Source organism: Myxine glutinosa, chromosome 6 (genome assembly GCF_964187855.1).
Source record: "Myxine glutinosa chromosome 6, kmMyxGlut1.1, whole genome shotgun sequence".
Lineage (NCBI taxonomy): Eukaryota > Metazoa > Chordata > Myxini > Myxiniformes > Myxinidae > Myxine > Myxine glutinosa.
In genome coordinates this window covers 66,687,190-66,706,102 of record NC_136266.1, presented here as the reverse complement: position 1 = coordinate 66,706,102, position 18,913 = coordinate 66,687,190, and the positions used below count along the sequence as shown (strand labels likewise).

Genomic DNA, 18,913 nt, shown 5'->3' with positions numbered 1-18,913 from the left:
GGATGGACTGACTGATAGACTGTCTGATGGACGGACAGACAGACGGACAGACTGACAGACTGTCTGATGGACTGACAAACTGACTGACTGACGGACTGAGAGATGGACGGATGGACTGACGATGCGCCATCCTGTAAGCTCCCCGGAACTATGATCCAAGTGAGCTAAAAAGAGGTAAAGGGAGTAGGTGAGGATGGTGCAATGTGGGCAAAGACAAGGTGGGTTGCTAACATGACATTTTAAAGGTTATTAACTGAATTAAGATATTCAGCGTGTGTGTGTGTGTGTGTGTGTGTGTGTGTGTGTGTGTGTGTATGTGTGTGTGTGTGTGTGTGCGTTTGTGTGTGTGTGTGGGGGGGGGAGGGGTGTGGGTGTGGGTGTGTGGGGGGTGGGGGGGTGTGTGGGTGGTGCGTGTGTGTGTGTGCGTGATTGTCTGTGTGTTGTATTCAATGCGAGTGCATGGTACGTGAGTTCGTGTGTAGGACGTGCGTGGTGTTTTGGAACGTCGGTACGTAATATGTATATCATTGTTGATGATGGTGCAATTTTAACGCCCTTCCTTCATGATGACGCGTTATTCGCAGGCAGATGGTGGCAGACTACAAGGGGACTATAGATGTACGACAAGCACAGAATGATATAACTAATTAAACCAAACGCAGATAGATGAACAATAATGTTAGGCATTAAAAATTATACATACCAATGATTGTAATAAAAAATTGTTATAATGTTATACTTAACAGGTCACTCGAAGAATTTAAAAACACCAAAATCATCACAAACGGAGTAACCCTCAAAGGTTCCCCCAGATGACGTGATTCCGGGAAACCCCCTGTTCGAGCGATTCCCAACACACGCTTCGATGCCGGGAAATCGACGTGTCACGAACAGCAAGTCCATCCAATCGCTTCCTCGACACGTTCGGACACACATGCGGCTTGTCCCGAGGTATGTACCAATACTCACGTATAAGTGTACCCACGAACGTAGTGCTACCGATGTAACAAACAATAGTGTTGAATTGTCGCACTCCATGGGTAAACTTTGGGTGCGATTTGCCGCGGTCGACAAATCGCAAGGACCGCGATGGCAACAGTGGGGTTGCCCAATGGATCATGGATGGTCTTATATTGTTACAGTCGCTTAAACTTCCGGTGAAGTATCCATTCGATTCCGTACTTATAATTCACCTGATCTTGCCACTTCATCGCACAACCAATGGCTATTACTGTGCTAGAAAGGTGTTCACTATGTCAGGTTCACCATCACTATGTCAATAAAAACACTGTTCAAATTTTATGGAGATTAGCAAACCAGTACATTTTGAGAAGCTTATGTCATCGGGGTATATGAAAATAAATGTTTACATTTGCGCAGATGCCTGCCTGCATAGCCGCCATTTTGGATTTTCAAAATGGCCACCATAAAATAAGAATTTCCGAATATCTCAGCTTGTAATTGACGTAGAAACTTCATTCTAAATGCTAATCCTATGTTTCCAGGCCCAATGAATCGAAAGCTTATGTAAAATTAGTGATTACTAGTGAGATACCCGTGCTACGCACGGGTGGGAGGCCGGAAGCAAACAGGCAATGCAGATACGGGGAATGCTAAAGCATGAAACCAATAAATTCCACTTTCCTGTAGCACCCTCAGTCGCACATCAGACATGGACAGCAGGTTCGTGAAGGATTTCAATGAAAAGCGTACCCGTTCACAAACAAACAGGTACGTTCACGTATAGAAACATCGATCGTGGGTCCGTGGCGAATCTGCATATGGCGATCCACGAAGTTCACGTTCAGAAGGTAGAAACCATCACGGCATGTCGTCATTCACTTGAACTTGATATCTATTTTTTCATTTCAAACAACATAACTCCAATCACAAATTAATCACAAAATAAACTTTTAACAACATTGTCAATGTTTCCTTCATTGTAAAAACTACCAAGTCAACAGTTAAAAGGATTTTGAGCCGATAGGTGTTGCAGCCTTGGCAAGATCGATGGAGACAGCGATCTGTTAGCGTATACACCGCACTAATAGCTATGTGGAATTCTCTCATGTAGAGATTAAACTCACGTCGTTTGAACTTTGGCCGAGGTCATTATTTACTTTTAATGATATTTATATATGAATCAAAAAGAAGATAATTGGTTTTGGGTCGTCCTTTCCACATATCTCGTGGGATTGTGAGTTGGAGAGACGACTGTGATGGCGGGGAGGGGGTTGGCATTCTCTCAAGCAGGGATTCAACCCATGTCCTTATCGAAGCTCTTTGTTCGAGGTCACCGAGTCCGATCGGTGCAGCCGATCAGTGCAGCTGTGCAGCACAGCCGTGCAGTGATCTGTGCAGCCGTTTGTGCGGCACCCGGGAAAATAGCGTTATGCGGGAGTCCAAACCTGAAAATGCTGTCGACCAAAGCTGAAATTGGAAAAACAATATACCTTATTTACTCCAGGAGATCCCAGGATTACCCACCCAAAATATCGTTGCAATCGGTTCAGCCGTTTTTGCGGTACATTCAAACGGACGGACAGACAGACAGACGGATGGACATTTGGTGAATTATAGTAAGATGAACACCAAAAACCAAGAAAAGAAGAAGTCTGTGAAATTATGTTTGTATTTTCATGAGAAAGATGCACACTCAAATTGATGGTAGTGACAACAGCATACGTAGAGACGTATTTCCTATCTCAGTTTGACACATCATTACACATCATCATCACTCTCAGTGTCATATTCGACATCACAGTCTGCATCGTTTTCGCTTTCTGTGCCGCACAAGCATAGTTCTGTGCAAGGCAAGTTATTCCCTCTGCATGAACATCTCTGGATAGAACAGTTGGTTTTGCATTGGCAACTCTGACCAACTCGATGATGGCATATGGGGCAGGAGGAACCTTTGTGGTGACTGGCAGTATTTGGGCACTTTTGTCCCGATAGTAACCAAATTTAATTGGGTCAAAAGGCTGTTGCTGCATGACATTGGCTTGGCACCATACTCGGTGGCACCATACTTGGCACCATTTCACGGGGTAAAAATGTAACCGCACACACTGGATGTGTTCCTCAAGTGCATCGAGTGTAGGAGGTAAGTTGTTGCTTTCCGCTAGGTGTTTACAAAACAGATACCATCTTAGATCAGGGATACTTGCATTGTGAATACCCTTGGGACAGTGGGTTGAGCACACAAATTTGGCCAATATGTCTTTCGCCTCCTGTCACCTTTCTCCGGTAGTTTCATCAGTGCTCTGACTAAGTGCATTTCAGCTTTCATATACTGCTGAAACCATTTTGTTTTGCCTATTCCTGAGAATTTTCCAACATTGTCTGCTCCAGTGAATGCGTGGAATACAGGTATAGCTTGCGCCTTTTGTTTGCCCAAAGCTCTCCAGATTGGCTCTATTTCGACTGTACCTGATACCATCAAAATAGATGTCTTTTTGCAGAGCTTGTCATAGTGTGCCATAGCCAGAACCAAGACGTCAGAATCAGGAGTGAAGAATACTAGCTGTGCATCAGGACACCGCTATGATGCCTCCGTTGCCAGGCAGATCGTCAATGTGTCAGCCTCCTCGTGATTGTTGTCTTCATAGTGAATGTTTCTGTTGCTTCTGGTGTGACCTGATGCTGATGTGATGACGAATTGAGGTGAGTTTTTGTTGAAATCAAGGGTTGTTTTGGCGAGATAGTCTGTCAAATTTGCTTTCGTTTTTCCTTCCATAGAAACCGTGCCAGTGGGATGTGTTTGATGTTCGTATCATCTGCAACCTGATACTGTATAGGAGATTTTCCTTGTTGTCGTCTCTCTCTAGTTTCCTCCTTTAGTGAGTCAGGTTTGTATGTATTGAAGACCAGGATGACCTCACTTAACCCTGCTGTCAAGTTCACGAGCCTGTCATTGAAGTACTGGGCTAGATATTTGACTGTGCTGATTGTCCTTTTGATTTCTTTGTCATCTTCTGGACAAGCACCATTCCATCAACAATGGCGATTTTTTGATTTGATGACGACGATGGAGATGCTGATACAGGACATCTGTCATCATCCTGCTCTTTGGCCGCTAGAGCTTCTGTCTGTTCCTGGGTTTTATCTGTTTTTGCCAGCTTCTCAAGGCTGTGTATCAGCTTGGACCTGTCAGTGCATGGCAGCATTGAGCTGTCTGGTGCAAATAGTGCTCTCGGAGTCAATGTGAACTCATAGTTGCCAACTGCATTCTTCTGATCGATGTCCCTGCTCGACATGGTGAGAACCATCAGCCGACCATAGAGATCTTTGGTCTCTTTTAGATCAACTGTCTGGTCACGGAACTTGAAAGTTTATTTCTTGCTGCTAGACATGTACATCTTGTTGTTCTGCCTTTTGACTGTTGCCCAGAGACTAACACCTACATTGATAAGTTCAGTGACATAATCTTCATTAAGCTTCTGTCCAATGCCATCAATGTTCAAGATTTGTGGAACATACTCTTGTCGTACATATGCATGTGTGGTGAAATTGTATAGCTGATCACCTTCAACAGCAAAGGGATTCCCGTGGCTCAGTATTGCAGCCTTGATTTTGTCAACAGCTTCATGTTCTTTCCTGACAGCAGTGGGTCGTACATCATGGTGTTCCTCTGGCTTGTTTACTTGAAGCCCAAACTGTCATTTAAACTCTGCTGAGAGGCACGACATCTCCGGAGAGGCCAACATTTTTGGGTATAGTTTTATTTTATAACATTATTAGTCTTGTCGTCAATACTGGATCTTGGGAAATTTCCACAGCTCGTCTAAGTGCCTTCCCCATGTTTTCAGTTTGTACGGTGAAGAGACGCTGGTCATCGTCTTCTTGACATAAGCAGTGATCCCTTGTCAACGGTTCTGTCGCAGATCTAGTGAAAGGTGCTGAGGTGCCTGGGGTTGCTGATTGCTTCATTAAAGATTGCTGATTGCTTGTTCTTTTATGCCCACGTTTTTTCACAGCATAGGTTCCTGTAGACATGGCATGCTGCAAGTGGTCTCTCGCTCGCTGTATGGATATTTGATTTTTGGCATCAGAATAACACCTCCGATGCTACATGGGTTTCCTTTCAATCAATATTTCTTTGATAAAGTCTTTGCGGCGTCTTTTGATGTCCAACATATTTCCCATCCTGTAAGCTGGCTCTTTCTTCCACTACATCAAGTAGTTTCTAGTATGATTCTGTTCTTGGATATTGAACAAGTGTCCCTTTGCTGGCAGTGGACTCCTGACAAAGAATACACTGCTTCTAGTCTACCGACTGCGTCCATGGACGACTTGACCGAACTCAACTTGCTGGTTCCCGCGTCTTCACTCATGATGACCCAGGCACTGAAAAGAAAGAGAGCCACCTCAATATTAACCAACACCAAGATAATTTGTACTAGTTGTGGTAACATAAATATTTACAGTATAAAATTAAATATTGCAAAACTGCTGCTAAAATACTGCAAAATTAATGAAGCATCAGGATATATAAACACTGTTGCAACTGCCGCCAGAAGAACTCTGCTTGTGCGACACAGAATGCGAAAACGATGCAGACTGATGTTTAATATGACACTGAGAGTGATGTGTAAGGATGTGTCAAACTGAGATAGGAAATACGTCTCTACGTATGCTGTTGTTACTACCAACAATTTGAGTGTGCATTTTTTCATGAAAATACAAACATAATTTCACAAACTTCTTCTTTTCTTGGTTTTTGGTGTTCATAGTCTCTAATTTGACATAAGATTTGGATTCCTTGGGCCTGGAAACATAGGATTAGCATTTAGAATGAAGTTTCTATGTCAATTACAAGCTGAGATATTCGGAAATTCTTATTTTATGGCGGCCATTTTGAAAATCCAAAATGGCGGCTATACAGGCATCTGCGCAAATGTAAACATTGATTTTCGTATACCCGATGCCATAAACTTTTCAAAAATGTACTGATTTGCTAATCTCCATAAAATTTGAACAAACATACATTGTGAACCTGACGAATTGTTGTCACGCCATTACCGTCATCACAATAGAAGATATAACAATACCGTGACGTCATCATACCAAATATGCTGAATTGATGTGGTGGGACATCATTTACATGCAAATAAGATGCGTTTGTAGCAAGGCAGGTGAGCTAAGGGTGGCGCACGGCTGGGTGTGTTGGGTTTAGAATGGGGGTTAATTATATGGGAAAGATAAAATAGGGTATCAGGAACTGTTGGAATTAAATGAGAAAATGGAAAGAGGTTCGGGAGGAGATAAGAGGAGAAAGGAAGTTAAGGGAAGGGTCATACACAGAGCATAAGAGGGAGGTGTGGTGAGGGTGGGAGCGGAGGGGAGGGGTGGGGAGGGGGTCAAAACAGTGTCATGTGCATTTGCATACGTAATAAGTGAATGTGTTAAATCTGAGGTCGATATTTTAATCCAGTTTCCCTGCAGCAAATTATCAACGCTTTTCGTTTCTCAGTTTTCTATTAATGTTTCATTGTGCAGGTGATGTGAAGACATCCACAGTGATCTTCTGCCAAGGAGTTTCAGAAAAGCAAAGGTCATGGCCTCCTGGGAAACCATCATGCAGAGCTTGGATGAAACTGAGCTCTATCTAAACCTTGTTGCCTTTCCGGACAATGAAACAGGTATTTGTGGGACGTTTTGATGCTATAGTGCTGTTAAAAAGCGAGTAAGGTGCTCTCTTCAGCTTGCCCTTCACCTTAGGTCAGCTTGGAAGATAACCATTGTCACTCCAACAGACAATGGTGCAAAAACACACCATCTGACCTTCAGGCTGGTTACCTTGAACTTACTTCCAATTATAAGCAAAGCCTCAGTGGCATTGTAGTCAGAGCATCCGCTCCAACCTCCAAGTCTAGGAGGTCGGTGCTTCAATTCCAACCAAGGCCGGGTCAGAGGGCCCAACGAAGACTTAGAAGGTCATGCGTATGCTCCCTGGTCGCTTGATGCTCAGCATTTAGAGGATAAACCCCTTGGGTTTGCATCCTTTGTGGAGGGAGATTTTCCTTAAAATTCCGCACTGACTGCCAAGAGAAAATTGCTGCCACTAGATGGCGCCGCTGTCACTCCGTATTCCCGGAAGTTACTTCCTCCAAGTTCAACAGCCATGCCCATGTTTTGTCTGACGTCAAGTCCTTTGTTTCCTGCTGTCTCGGTCTGCGTGTCAGTGTGACGTGTGTGTGCAGCAGCTTTTCTATGAACCTTAAAAACAGTGTAAACTAGAGTTCATAGAACATGATACCTCACAAAGTGTTACTTTAATTTTACTTCAATTTCAAGAAAATAATAATTGTAACGGTCGTTAAAAAAAAATCGGAAAGTTTATTGCTATTGAAGAAGTCCAGAAGCAGTACCGAACATCAACCTTATACACCACCCTTTGAACATTTATTTAAATTGAAGTACTGCGAAACTCAAGGTTCTTCGAAGTATTTTGATGGTGATTTTGTGTTATACAGCGTTCAAATATGTAATTATATTTAAATAAAGATTTAAGGGGTTTAAAAGCATATAAATAAATAAATAAATTATGGGTTCTCGCACTATTTTCTCCAGCATTTATTATATAATTATCATCATAATTTTGGTTTTTTTGGAAACGTCAAGCACTGGACAAGGCAGTCCAAAGTCAGATGTTTGTCAAGTTTACAATAATAAAACTGTATTTCATAAAACTTACAAATATGTACATAGAAATAATAATCATAAAATTACATTAATATGTATATTGTGCATCAAAATTAATGTATGGAATAAAAATGCAAATTAGTCAGAAGTAAGGAGACATTTTAGATTACAACGAAAGGTATTATATGAAGGAGCATTGGAAAAAAGAAAATAATAATAATACAAATACAAAAACGAAGGGGGCATGGACATTTAAGGGTACAATATTGTGACTCATAATGTCAACTTATTTTAATGGAGTAAACGTATATGTGTATGTATGCATGCATGCATGTATGTATGTATCTATGTAGGTATGTATGCATGTACGTGACCAAAACGTTTTCTTCTTGTTCAAATATATGCAAAACCGAAAAACACGGTCAGTGAAACTGTGAGGCGGTGAAGCCATGTGACTATGTAATCTATTAATTACATACTGTTTGAACGTCGGTTGCATCCTGTCTATCAATTATGTACGTCAATTAATTGCATACTGTTGGAATATATTTTAGACCAAGTCATGTGTTGAGGAAGGATGAAAGTGACTGGTTGAGAAGAATGATGGAAATGAATGTAGAAGGAAGTAGAGGACGGGGAAAACCGAGAAAGACTTGGCTGAAGATGGTGGAAGAAGAAATGCGGGCAACGGGGTTAACAAGGAGAGATGCAGAAAATAGGGCAAAATGGAGAAGATTGTCATGGGGACCGCAAGGCTAACCCCTGCTCTAGCAGGGAAAATGGCCTTAAAATGCATGTTGTTGTTGTTTGTTGTAGACTGCTTAAACCCCGAAGATGTTTGAAGACCTTTTAAGTCCCCAAGACCCTAAAGACCACCAACATCCCAAAAGACCTTAAAAGACCCAAAATACCAAAACGGCTCTGAAGACTCAAAATACCCCAAATACCATTAAAGACTCTGAAGACTCAAAAGACCCCAAATAACCTTAAAGACTGTGAAGACTCAAAAGACCCCAAATACCCAAAAGATCCAAAACACCCCAACAACCCAAAAGACCCATAAAGACCCTGAAGACCCGAAATACCCAGAGGACCCGAATGACCCTTAAAGACACTGAAGACCCTGAAGATCCAAAAGACATCAAAGACCCCAAAAACCCATAAGACACTATATAACCATTAGACCAGCTTGGACCCTTGACCATTAGGAGTGTTGGACCACTTGGACATTTTAAAATTACAACAACAACAACAACAACATGCATTTTAAGGCCATGTTCCCTGCTAGAGCGGGGGTTAGCCTTGCGGTCCCCATGACAATCTTCTCCATTTTGCCCTATTTTCTGCATCTCTCCTTGTTAACCCCCTTGCCCGCATTTCTTCTTCCACCATCTTTAGCCAAGTCTTTCTCGGTCTTCCCCGTCCTCTACTTCCTTCTACATTAACTTCCATCACTCTTCTCAACCAGTCACTTTCATCCTTCTTCAATACATGACCAAACCATCTCAACCTGTTCCTCTTCACAGCATCAATCACAGGCAATATTCCCATCATCTTTCGCAATTCATCATTTGTCTTCCTCTCTCTCAACGATACTCCGCACATCCATCGAACCATTCGCATTTCCACCCTTTCCAGCCTTCGTTGCTGCTCTACGTTCATTACCCATGTCTCGCTCCCATAAATCATAACACTTCTCACACATGCAGCATACACCTTTCCCTTCAGCTTCAGCGACACTCTCCTCCTCATCAGCACGCCACTCAGTTCCCGAAACTTCTTCCATGCACATCTCACTCGAGCAACCGTTGCCGAGTCTGATCAACCTTCTCCATTCAGCATGTCTCCGAGGTAGCAAAATGTTTTCACACCTTCCAGCTTCACGCCGTCTCCAAGATCCAACTCAACATTTCCTCCATCTGCAGCTCCCTCTGTGCACACCTTACATTTGAATGTAGCTGCCACACTGGTTAATGACCCTCTCAGACCACTACATTTTTGATGAACCCACTCAGCACACATTGTACATTGAATGGAGTTCACTCCGACACCCTTCCTGCACACAGCACACGGCCACTTCCCAGTTCTTTCCACCTCACCACATGCTTTACCACTTGCCATCACCTTTGTCTTTCCGATATTCACCTTCAGACCTTTTGTCTCCATACATTCCTTCCACTTGTTCATCTTTTCCTTCAGTCCATCCATACTTTCCGCAATCAACACCAGATCATCTGCATACAACAACTCCCACGGTAAACCCTCCTTTACGGTCTGAGCCAGCACCTCCATCACAGCTACAAATAGTAGTGGACTTAGTACCGACCCCTGATGCACTCCCACCTTCACCTCAAACTCACCACTGTTCCCGTCCTTCGTCCTTACAGCTGTGCGTGCTCTTTTGTACATTGCCATCACTACTCTGATCAACCATTCCTCCACTCCTAACTTCCTCAATGCCCATGTCAATACTTTGCGTGGAACCTGTCGTGGAAGTGTGGTGGACTCAAGACTCCAATGACCGGACACAGGTTTACAACAGGTCAACACTTTATTAACTAGTTTCAAATAGTAATAACTACCGTTAACTCAATGGACCAGGTCACTCTATCCGCATGGTCCTTCTTGTTCGGCCGATGTTCCTCCGCCATTCCCGTCCTCCTTCCTCCCATCGGGCAGAGGTTCTGATGATGAGTGCTCCTTTACTCAAAGTCTCTTCTGTTTATATGGGCAAACTTCAGTTAATCCTCTGTGCGCTGAAATCGTAATCCCTTCTCCGCAGCAATGTTACTCAGTCATCCTGCTCGCCTTCCTGGCACCAACTCGCTCCTCCCTGCTGCGAGTTCCATTTACCAAACAATAGGGGGGTGCTCCAGCCTGGGGCTGTGACCAGGTGGACAAGAGATTACCATGTTCGTGCACATTCCTGACATTCATTTACGAAATCGTCTATCTGCTTCGTTACCAGTCCCAATCAATGAGTTACCAGTCCCAATCAATGAGTTACATTTCCACAATTCCCTCATCTTTTTGTTTTTGTTTATATTAACCATTAATCTAAACATCAATATAAGTAAACAATCAAGCACTGCAAGTAAACATCAATACAAGTATAAGTAAATATAATCAATCACTGCAAGTAAACATCATTACAAGTATAAGTAAATAATCAATATCTACAAGTAAATATCAATACAAGTATTCAAACCATAACTTTGGTAATCAAATTCCATTAGGCATACACCGTCATCCTGCAAGAATCACAAAACATTTCGTTGGTCATTGACTCCCTCCATATTGTTCAATCTATTGCATTTGCATCACAAATATCTTTTCAAAACAACACTTCACCATCACCAAGATACAACAATTTCACTTCATTTTCAAGTTTTGTAAAGCATCTGCACCATCTGGCAAAAACGTTTGCCTCCACACAAATGTTGACTTTGTTTGAAAGGAAGGGCTGATCACTTGTGTTTGAATCCAGGTATGAAACATTTTCTCCTAATGTCTTCATAGCACCTGCACTACTTCGTGTAGGATTTCGCTGTCGTGGTAACATTGCGGAGTCATAGACTGACCCTGCTCTCCATGTAGCATTCTTGCCACTTTTGCTGTAAACCATAGTAATTCCTGAACAAGGCCTTCACCCAGTTGTAGTCGACTTGCCTCCTCCCTCATTGTGAGTGGGCAGCAAGTATTGGTGTGACGTTGATTGGCCAGCAAGATGTGGAACAGGGATGCCGGATGCATCCACAATGATGTTGGGACCATGGTGTTCAGGTCATCCATGGTCCATACCAGGAGTGGCCCGCAGAATCGTGCACAGCTGTTGTGAAAAGGCACAGCCATTGGTTTGCAGCTCCATGCTGGCTCCCCGGAAGTTGGTGAAGTAATAACATATGTCCCCGCATTTCACAGAGGTTGCAGGTAAGGTGTCGTTGTCCTGCAACTTCTGATGTGATGAATGTTCCAAGCCTTCGAACAAGAGTAAGTGATCGCCTTTCTTTCATATGTTGCAGTGTGATCCAGGCAAATGGTCACATAAATTTCCTTGGTGAAGGTAAGCATCCATCTCCAAGTTACACGGGAGAATGTCTTCATCATTCTTTGAGAAAGAGGGTGTATGCCACGTTTAACTTCATTTTTTAGCCACAAATTTTCTTTCTCGAACTTCTTCCCAATTCCGTTAGCACCCCCTTCAAATGTGATCTCGTCTTATCCTTATGCTCAGTCACATCTGAATCTGCTTTCCACACACACTGAATCAGATAGGGTACATCTTACCATGAAATCAGCATAATCATGTATATCTTCCGACAGTTTCACATTCAACAATTTGTTGTTTTTCCTTAACACAAAAAAAGTTATATTCATTTATATGCGTCACACAAATAATATTCAATCAGGTATGTATTTTACTACTAAACTAAGAATAGCATCCACAATTGCTTTCAGGTTAATATAGTTCAAAAATTAACTCATGCAGGTATTTTAGCACTACTCTAAGAAAATAAATTGTATATGATTACAATCACAAACGGGAATATCTAATTCCCAACAACAATTTTCCCAAACCAACAAATTAAGCATAATGTATTATTACCATAATTCCTCTCCACTTTTTTCTTTTCCCTTTTTTTTTTTTTTCCCTAACAGTGTGTCACTCGTGGTGATATGAGTTCACTGATATTGTAATTGACACAACTCATAACATTGTCGTTATGCCATTATCTTAATTCTACTGTATTCATTTGCAACATCACTTGATTTAATCTTTTAATCTCAGTATTTATGTCGCCATAAAAGTCTTCCTCTTGTGGTTCCACATTTCTTTCCTCATTTGTCACTTCATGCGTTATCATCGTGTTGTTGTTTACCTTATTCAAACACACCGTCACTAAGGCTTTCAAGCAAGCCACCACTAAAACAATTGCCAATATAACTACTAAACCAACAAACAAATATTGGAGTATCTTAGCTACCACCCCTCCAAATGTGTTTCCCAACCATGCAAAGGCACCCCCTTTTATATAATCGTGGTATCTTGCTCCCTCTTGTCCCACCTGTAGCCATCTGTAAAACATGTGAGCTACCCCTTGTATATGTTCATACCTATAACATAATTATATGTCAATGACATTCAACATTGTATACTAAACTAACAAGCTTCCTAAAAGGTAAATAAAGAAAATTCCTTAATATGTAACATAAATCAGATTATTTGTATTACCCTGATCCCCCTATCTCCCGGGGTCGAACTAAATCCCCTAATCATGAGTGTAGTTGTGATACATTATCCCTCATGTTGCGCTAATATCAGTAGATAATGGTATGTCATGTAGGCAAATAAATGTCACTATCGTCCCTAATTCAAGTAGGAATATTAAATGTTGAAATTGTAATGTTTATCAATGCAAGGGGTGTTAAAATGTAATTCAAATGAATGTATATCACGACTATCATTTATCCGCCACTGAATGTTCTCCTGGGCTGCTAGGTGCAGCCTCATTTTCTGTGGGATCGTCCACCTTAGCCCCATGTGCTTGCTTGCAATGAGAGGCATGAATCCAACTTTCTATTTTGGGTCCATATTTGTTTCTATTCTTATCAATCTCCTATGGTTTATCAATTCGTTCCAAGATACCGCAACCAAAGGTTTTAACCAAGGCTCTACCAAACTATTTCCAATGTGAACAAAAAATGTCAGTGAAACAATGATTCGAGGAATTAACTTCAAGGGGTCAATAAATTTATTCTATAACCAGATCTAATTTTCCCATCCAATAGTTTGCCTTGCCACATGTCATATTATAACACTTTAATAAACCTTCGAAAAATGTTTCCCATCTCAACAAATTTCCTTTTTTTACAAATAGCCATGTGTAACTTACGTATTTAACTACAATTTCCTCTCAATTTGTTTGGCCTAACTGGCCGCAAAAGTGGCTGCCAGCATGCAGTACCGTTTTTTATCTACCAAGGAAGTGCTCGTCCACACAAGACCTCTACCAAAATGTTGTTTGTAAAAACAAATCTGGGATTTCTGATTACATGGATGCACACTCTCAGGACATTTTCAGGCTGCTGTTAACAATCCACTACGATAAATTAATTCCTTTACCCACAATCAAATAATTAGTACAAATTGAGGATATTATCCCTATCACATTCTTTTATAGATTCATTATGTTGGATCTAATTTTTTTTCAATAATTTCGCACTGGTGTAAGGAAGAACAATAGCTCTCATAAGTCTTAGTAATATCGTAGTTATTTTACCCAGCATCGAAGAATTTATTTACTATCCATTCTCATCTGTTAACCAGTGACTTTGTTTGAACTCCAGAACTCAAAACTCACAATAGTTCAAACCAGCAAAATTTCCTTTACTATTTTCCCATATCATCTATGCCTTATACACATCCATACATACAGCCCAATTTATATTCTGATAAAATTCAAGTTTATATATATATAAAATCCGTGAGCAGAGTACTCTGGGAAGTCAGTGTAAGACCTCTCCAAAATTTGGCTAATTTTGTACTCCCACATTTTTTATGAAGCTCATATCCATAAATAGCTTTGATTCTCATATAAATTCTATCACAATGGAATCCCAAGATTACTTCCAATTTTTTACTATTAATGAATAGCTGCTCATAACTCAGCAAATCAAATCTTTATTCTCCATCTCCCTTGACAAAAGTGATAATTTTCATAATCAAATTATATTTCTATTTTTATTTTATTTTACAAATTCTCTTGATATGCGATCCCATCCCCATGGAACTATCTATTTTTCAGACAAGGCACACTGTCGGTGTCAACAATCTTGTAAGATTGATACACAAAAACACTAACATTGACACACAAAATACCCACACACACATGCATTATGCGTATTTGTTTGCGTTGGAACCCTTATTTACAGATCCGGATGGGTGTCAACTTTATTTCAATTTCTCAAAATTTGTCCTTCAATTTTATAAGCGCTAATACACAAATGGACCAAAAAGTTTATTCTTAGAAAACCCCTATGACGTCACATTGACATTACCCTTTCAGTTCCCACAATAATTTATCCAAATTTGACTACCCACCCATTTGTATGTCAGTCGACCACTGACCTATCAATCGTGTGGAACAATAGTCCGAAATTCCCACCTGATCATGATGTGACTCTTGTCACTTGGTTTGCCAAAAAAATTGCAAAGCAATTGTTCCAAACTTTGTAAATTTAAAATTTTGTGCCCAACATAAAAGATCCAATTTCGGCATTTGATCAATGAATTATCAATTTGCTTACAAGCAAAAGAAAAATGAATAATTCTTGCTCCGAAAACTTTTCAGACCCAAGAATCATCGACAGTTATTCATGTTTGTCCAGTAATCTAATTTGTTGAGGCCAATCGTCATTTGGGATTTGTCGCAATGAAGGCCTAATCATTGTCTGAGGTATCGGTCAGCACTGGTACCCTTGATCTTGGTTTACCCTATGAACTTGTCTTCCTTTTGGTATATGGACATCCTCTTTTCCAATGTCCCATCCGTCCACACTTGAAACACCGGTTTCTGTCGTTGCCTGGTCTGTGCACCTGTGCACTTGTATTGCTGGGCTGCATCTCTACATCCCTGAGTTGCCACTGCAATCTCTCGTTATCTTCTGAAACACGAAAAAATTCTCTGTACCATCCTTTTTGGGGAGACAACTGGAAATCAGATGGGACAACTGTCACTTTCATTCCTAATTTCGAGGGCAGTTGTGCATTTGTCTCCTCCACTGTATCCTGTATCCTTTTTATTTTAAGTTCTAGATCCGTTATCCGTTCTTGCTGTTCCCGTTGTCTGGATTCACCATCCCAAAGATGGAATGCAGGCCAGTCTACCGTTAGATTCTGTCTCTTCCTGGCTTTCAATCTTTGTTCCAATCTTTCCAATCGACTTCGCTCAAATGTACCATCTCTTGGAAACTCCTCATCATGTCCCTTTGTCCACAAATACCAATTCTCGACCTGCCTTATAGCTTCGGCACCATAACGGTCGTACATATGATGTGTACAAGTACCTTTTTGTGGAATCTCTGGTTGTCCTTGTGTATTCTTGCAGGCTCCATTTCCCATTCTGCTTTTTATCAAAGTAGCGTTGGATGTGTTGTAGTTTGTTCCTCTAAAGCTTCACTCGTACCTCCAGGAAGGATCTCTCCACCTGTTCAAATGGTGATTTCCAGAGAATCTCTCTCACCTGTGGCTTTTGCACAATCCAATCTCACAGATCAGTATTTGCAGATGAGCCAGAGGGTCAGTATGAAATGGGTGAATCCTCAGGTGTCCACTCTGTTGAAGGGGAAATCACACAATGGTAACCGCACATATATATCTATATATAAACTCACCACCTTGCTCAATTTTCCAAGGTTGTCTTCACATTGATAATATCTCACAAAGATATCAAAGCTTCTTTCTTGAGACCGCATTTTCATCAATCAAACAATCAATATATTCAATTCAATTTATTCAGTTCAATTTATTCAGTTAAATTTATTCAATTAAATTTATTCAGTTCAATTCAATTATTCAATTTCAATTAATTTATCAATATTCATCAATAAATCAAATTAATCATTTTGGATGACTCCTTGCATAAGCCCTTTCCCCAATGATGTCAGGACAGGTCCATCTATTGACTGAGATCGAAGCTCATCGGTCGTCACCTCTGGTTCATACCTCATGTCAATTGACGAATCACTGTTCTGTCCTAGGGTCATATCTGACCTATTTTTCCATTTTGCCTGGTCTCCACAAATTTTCTTTGCAACCACTAAAGGCAACTCATCCTTCATTCGTGAGACCGCCAAAATGGATGGCAGATATTAAAGTTCTTTGGGAAAAATATCTCATCATTTTTCTTTTAATAGTACCCAAATCTCTTGGCAATATAAATTTCGTAAAACTCCTGAAATAAGACTGTAAAATTCCTTCAATCATGCTAAATTTTGAAACTCCATCGCTTGTAACACCCAATTTATCCCATAGGGCTTGAAAGTTCTTTCCCAAGTTCATGCAATCATTCTGCATTTGAACCCTATGATATCATTCATAATAATCATCATGATTTTATAGTCATGGTCCTATCATAATCATCTATTTAAAACGAACATTTCCTTTATCACCACAGCTATGTGGTATAATCAACAATAGAATAAAACTGTACATAGCAGCAGGCTACCTCATGGCCACTTAGTATACCTATTGACAATAAGTCATAACAATATCGAACAAGTGAATCCTCTTGGATTGCGCTGAGGTTCGGGCATGGAATTTCGAGCCTCGATTATGGTTCGAGCCTCGATCTTGTATACAAAAATAATAATAATAATAATAATAATAAGAACCTTGGGCCGAATCTCGCGCTTCACCAGTGCGCGTGCGCGAATTTACGTCACGTCGGCAGCGAGAAGGGGTTCCCCAACACGAACCAATCAGGAACTGCCACGTCACACTTATATGATCTCAGAATTCCTGTGACAGGAATTCGCGTTACACTGGCTGGAAGTCATTCGCTAGAGGCGCTTCCTCAGCGCTAATAATCATTGAACAATTAAAAAATCGCTTCTACTGCTCCAGCCGCAGCATTCGTCATTTTGTCTGCTCATCCGCGTGACCAAAACGAAATAAAGGGAGCTCAACCATTACACAGCGCTTTTAATGGCACATGCCATAGGAACTCAACGCAATTTCGACTCGGCCAGAAAAACGAGCAAATTTTGCAGGATGTTAACTGGAATTAGCCGTGAAAATATATACAAAATACACAAAAATACACACCCACAAAAATAAACAACAAAACCCAAACAAACCCAAGGTCGACCATCTTACACAGTAAATTACATCATTTCAGCATCGTATTGATTGCTGAAATATTCCAGGGTTTATACACACCTTAAAAGAGGTATGCTTTGTGGTGTTGCCCCCTCCCACGTTTATTCCAGGGTTTATACACACCTTAAAAGAGGTATGCGTGGTGTTGCCCCCTCCCACTTTTAATTACTCATTAAATTACTCATTAAATTACTCATTAAATTACTCATTAAATTACTCATTAAATTACTCATTAAATTACTCATTAAATTACTCATTAAGTTACTCATTAAATTACTCATTAAATTACTCATTAAATTACTCATTAAGTTACTCATTAAATTACTCATTAAATTACTCATTAAATTACTCATTAAGTTACTCATTAAATTACTCATTAAATTACTCATTAAATTACTCATTAAATTACTCATTAAGTTACTCATTAAATTACTCATTAAATTACTCATTAAATTACTCATTAAATTACTCATTAAGTTACTCATTAAATTACTCATTAAATTAACTTACATAGTTTCAGCATTGTATTGATTGCTGAAATATTCCAGGGTTTATACACACCTTAAAAGAGGTATGCGTGGTGTTGCCCCCTCCCACGTTTATTCCAGGGTTTATACACACCTTAAAAGAGGTATGCGTGGTGTTGCCCCCTCCCACTTTTAATTAAATTACATCGTTTCAATTAAAAACATCGCTTCTACTGCTCCAGCCGCAGCATTCGTCACTTTGTCTGCTCATCCGCATGACCAAAACGAAATAAAGGGAGCTCAACCATTACACAGCGCTTTTAATGGCGCATGCCATAGGAACTCAACGCAATTTCGACTCGGCCAGAAAACGAGCAAATTTTGCAGGATGTTAACTGGAATTAGTCGTGAAAATATATCCAAAATACACAAAAATACACACCCACACAAATAAACAACATTTATTCCGTTCAACAGAACAAACATTTCCTATATCATGACATGCATGTCTTCAAAATTATATGACCAAGAGAAAAAGTAAAACTAATTAAAACTGCGGGCAGTGATGATCCGGGGACCATACCGCTCCATCCTGATTGGACGGGTGCGTGTTAGAGTCGTTAACAACGACAGTCCAGATCCGATTGTTCAAAATTTCAACTTAATCGATCGAAAAATGAACGCAGGGATGCATTTTAAAGGTGCAGTGGCACTAACTGAGTTGCCACGAACTCCAATATGGCCATCACAAAATATTTTCCTTAATCAATTGGCTCATAGCATAACCAATCTGCAAGTATTTCATCCGAAGATGTATCTCTGAGGAATTTTAATTAAATAAGTCATTTATAAATCAACGAGTTAATTTATTAAATGATTAATCAATAAATCAAAATTATCCTTGATAGCCACATCACTTGGT

At 40.4% G+C, this 18,913-nt stretch overlaps 1 protein-coding gene across 2 annotated transcripts in view; it reads left to right on the top strand.

The window, feature by feature from the left end:
• The first annotated feature begins 795 nt into the window (after positions 1–795).
• LOC137429918 (ATP-dependent RNA helicase DHX58) overlaps positions 796–18,913 on the top strand; it is a 146,794-nt gene continuing 128,676 nt past the window's right edge. For both annotated transcript variants that reach the window (XM_068120298.2, XM_068120296.2), the window contains exons 1-2: positions 796–951; positions 6,499–6,641. In XM_068120298.2, coding sequence (XP_067976399.2) covers positions 6,557–6,641 — 85 coding nt within the window. In that variant the 5' untranslated portion in view covers positions 796–951; positions 6,499–6,556. The remainder of the gene's footprint in view (positions 952–6,498; positions 6,642–18,913) is intronic.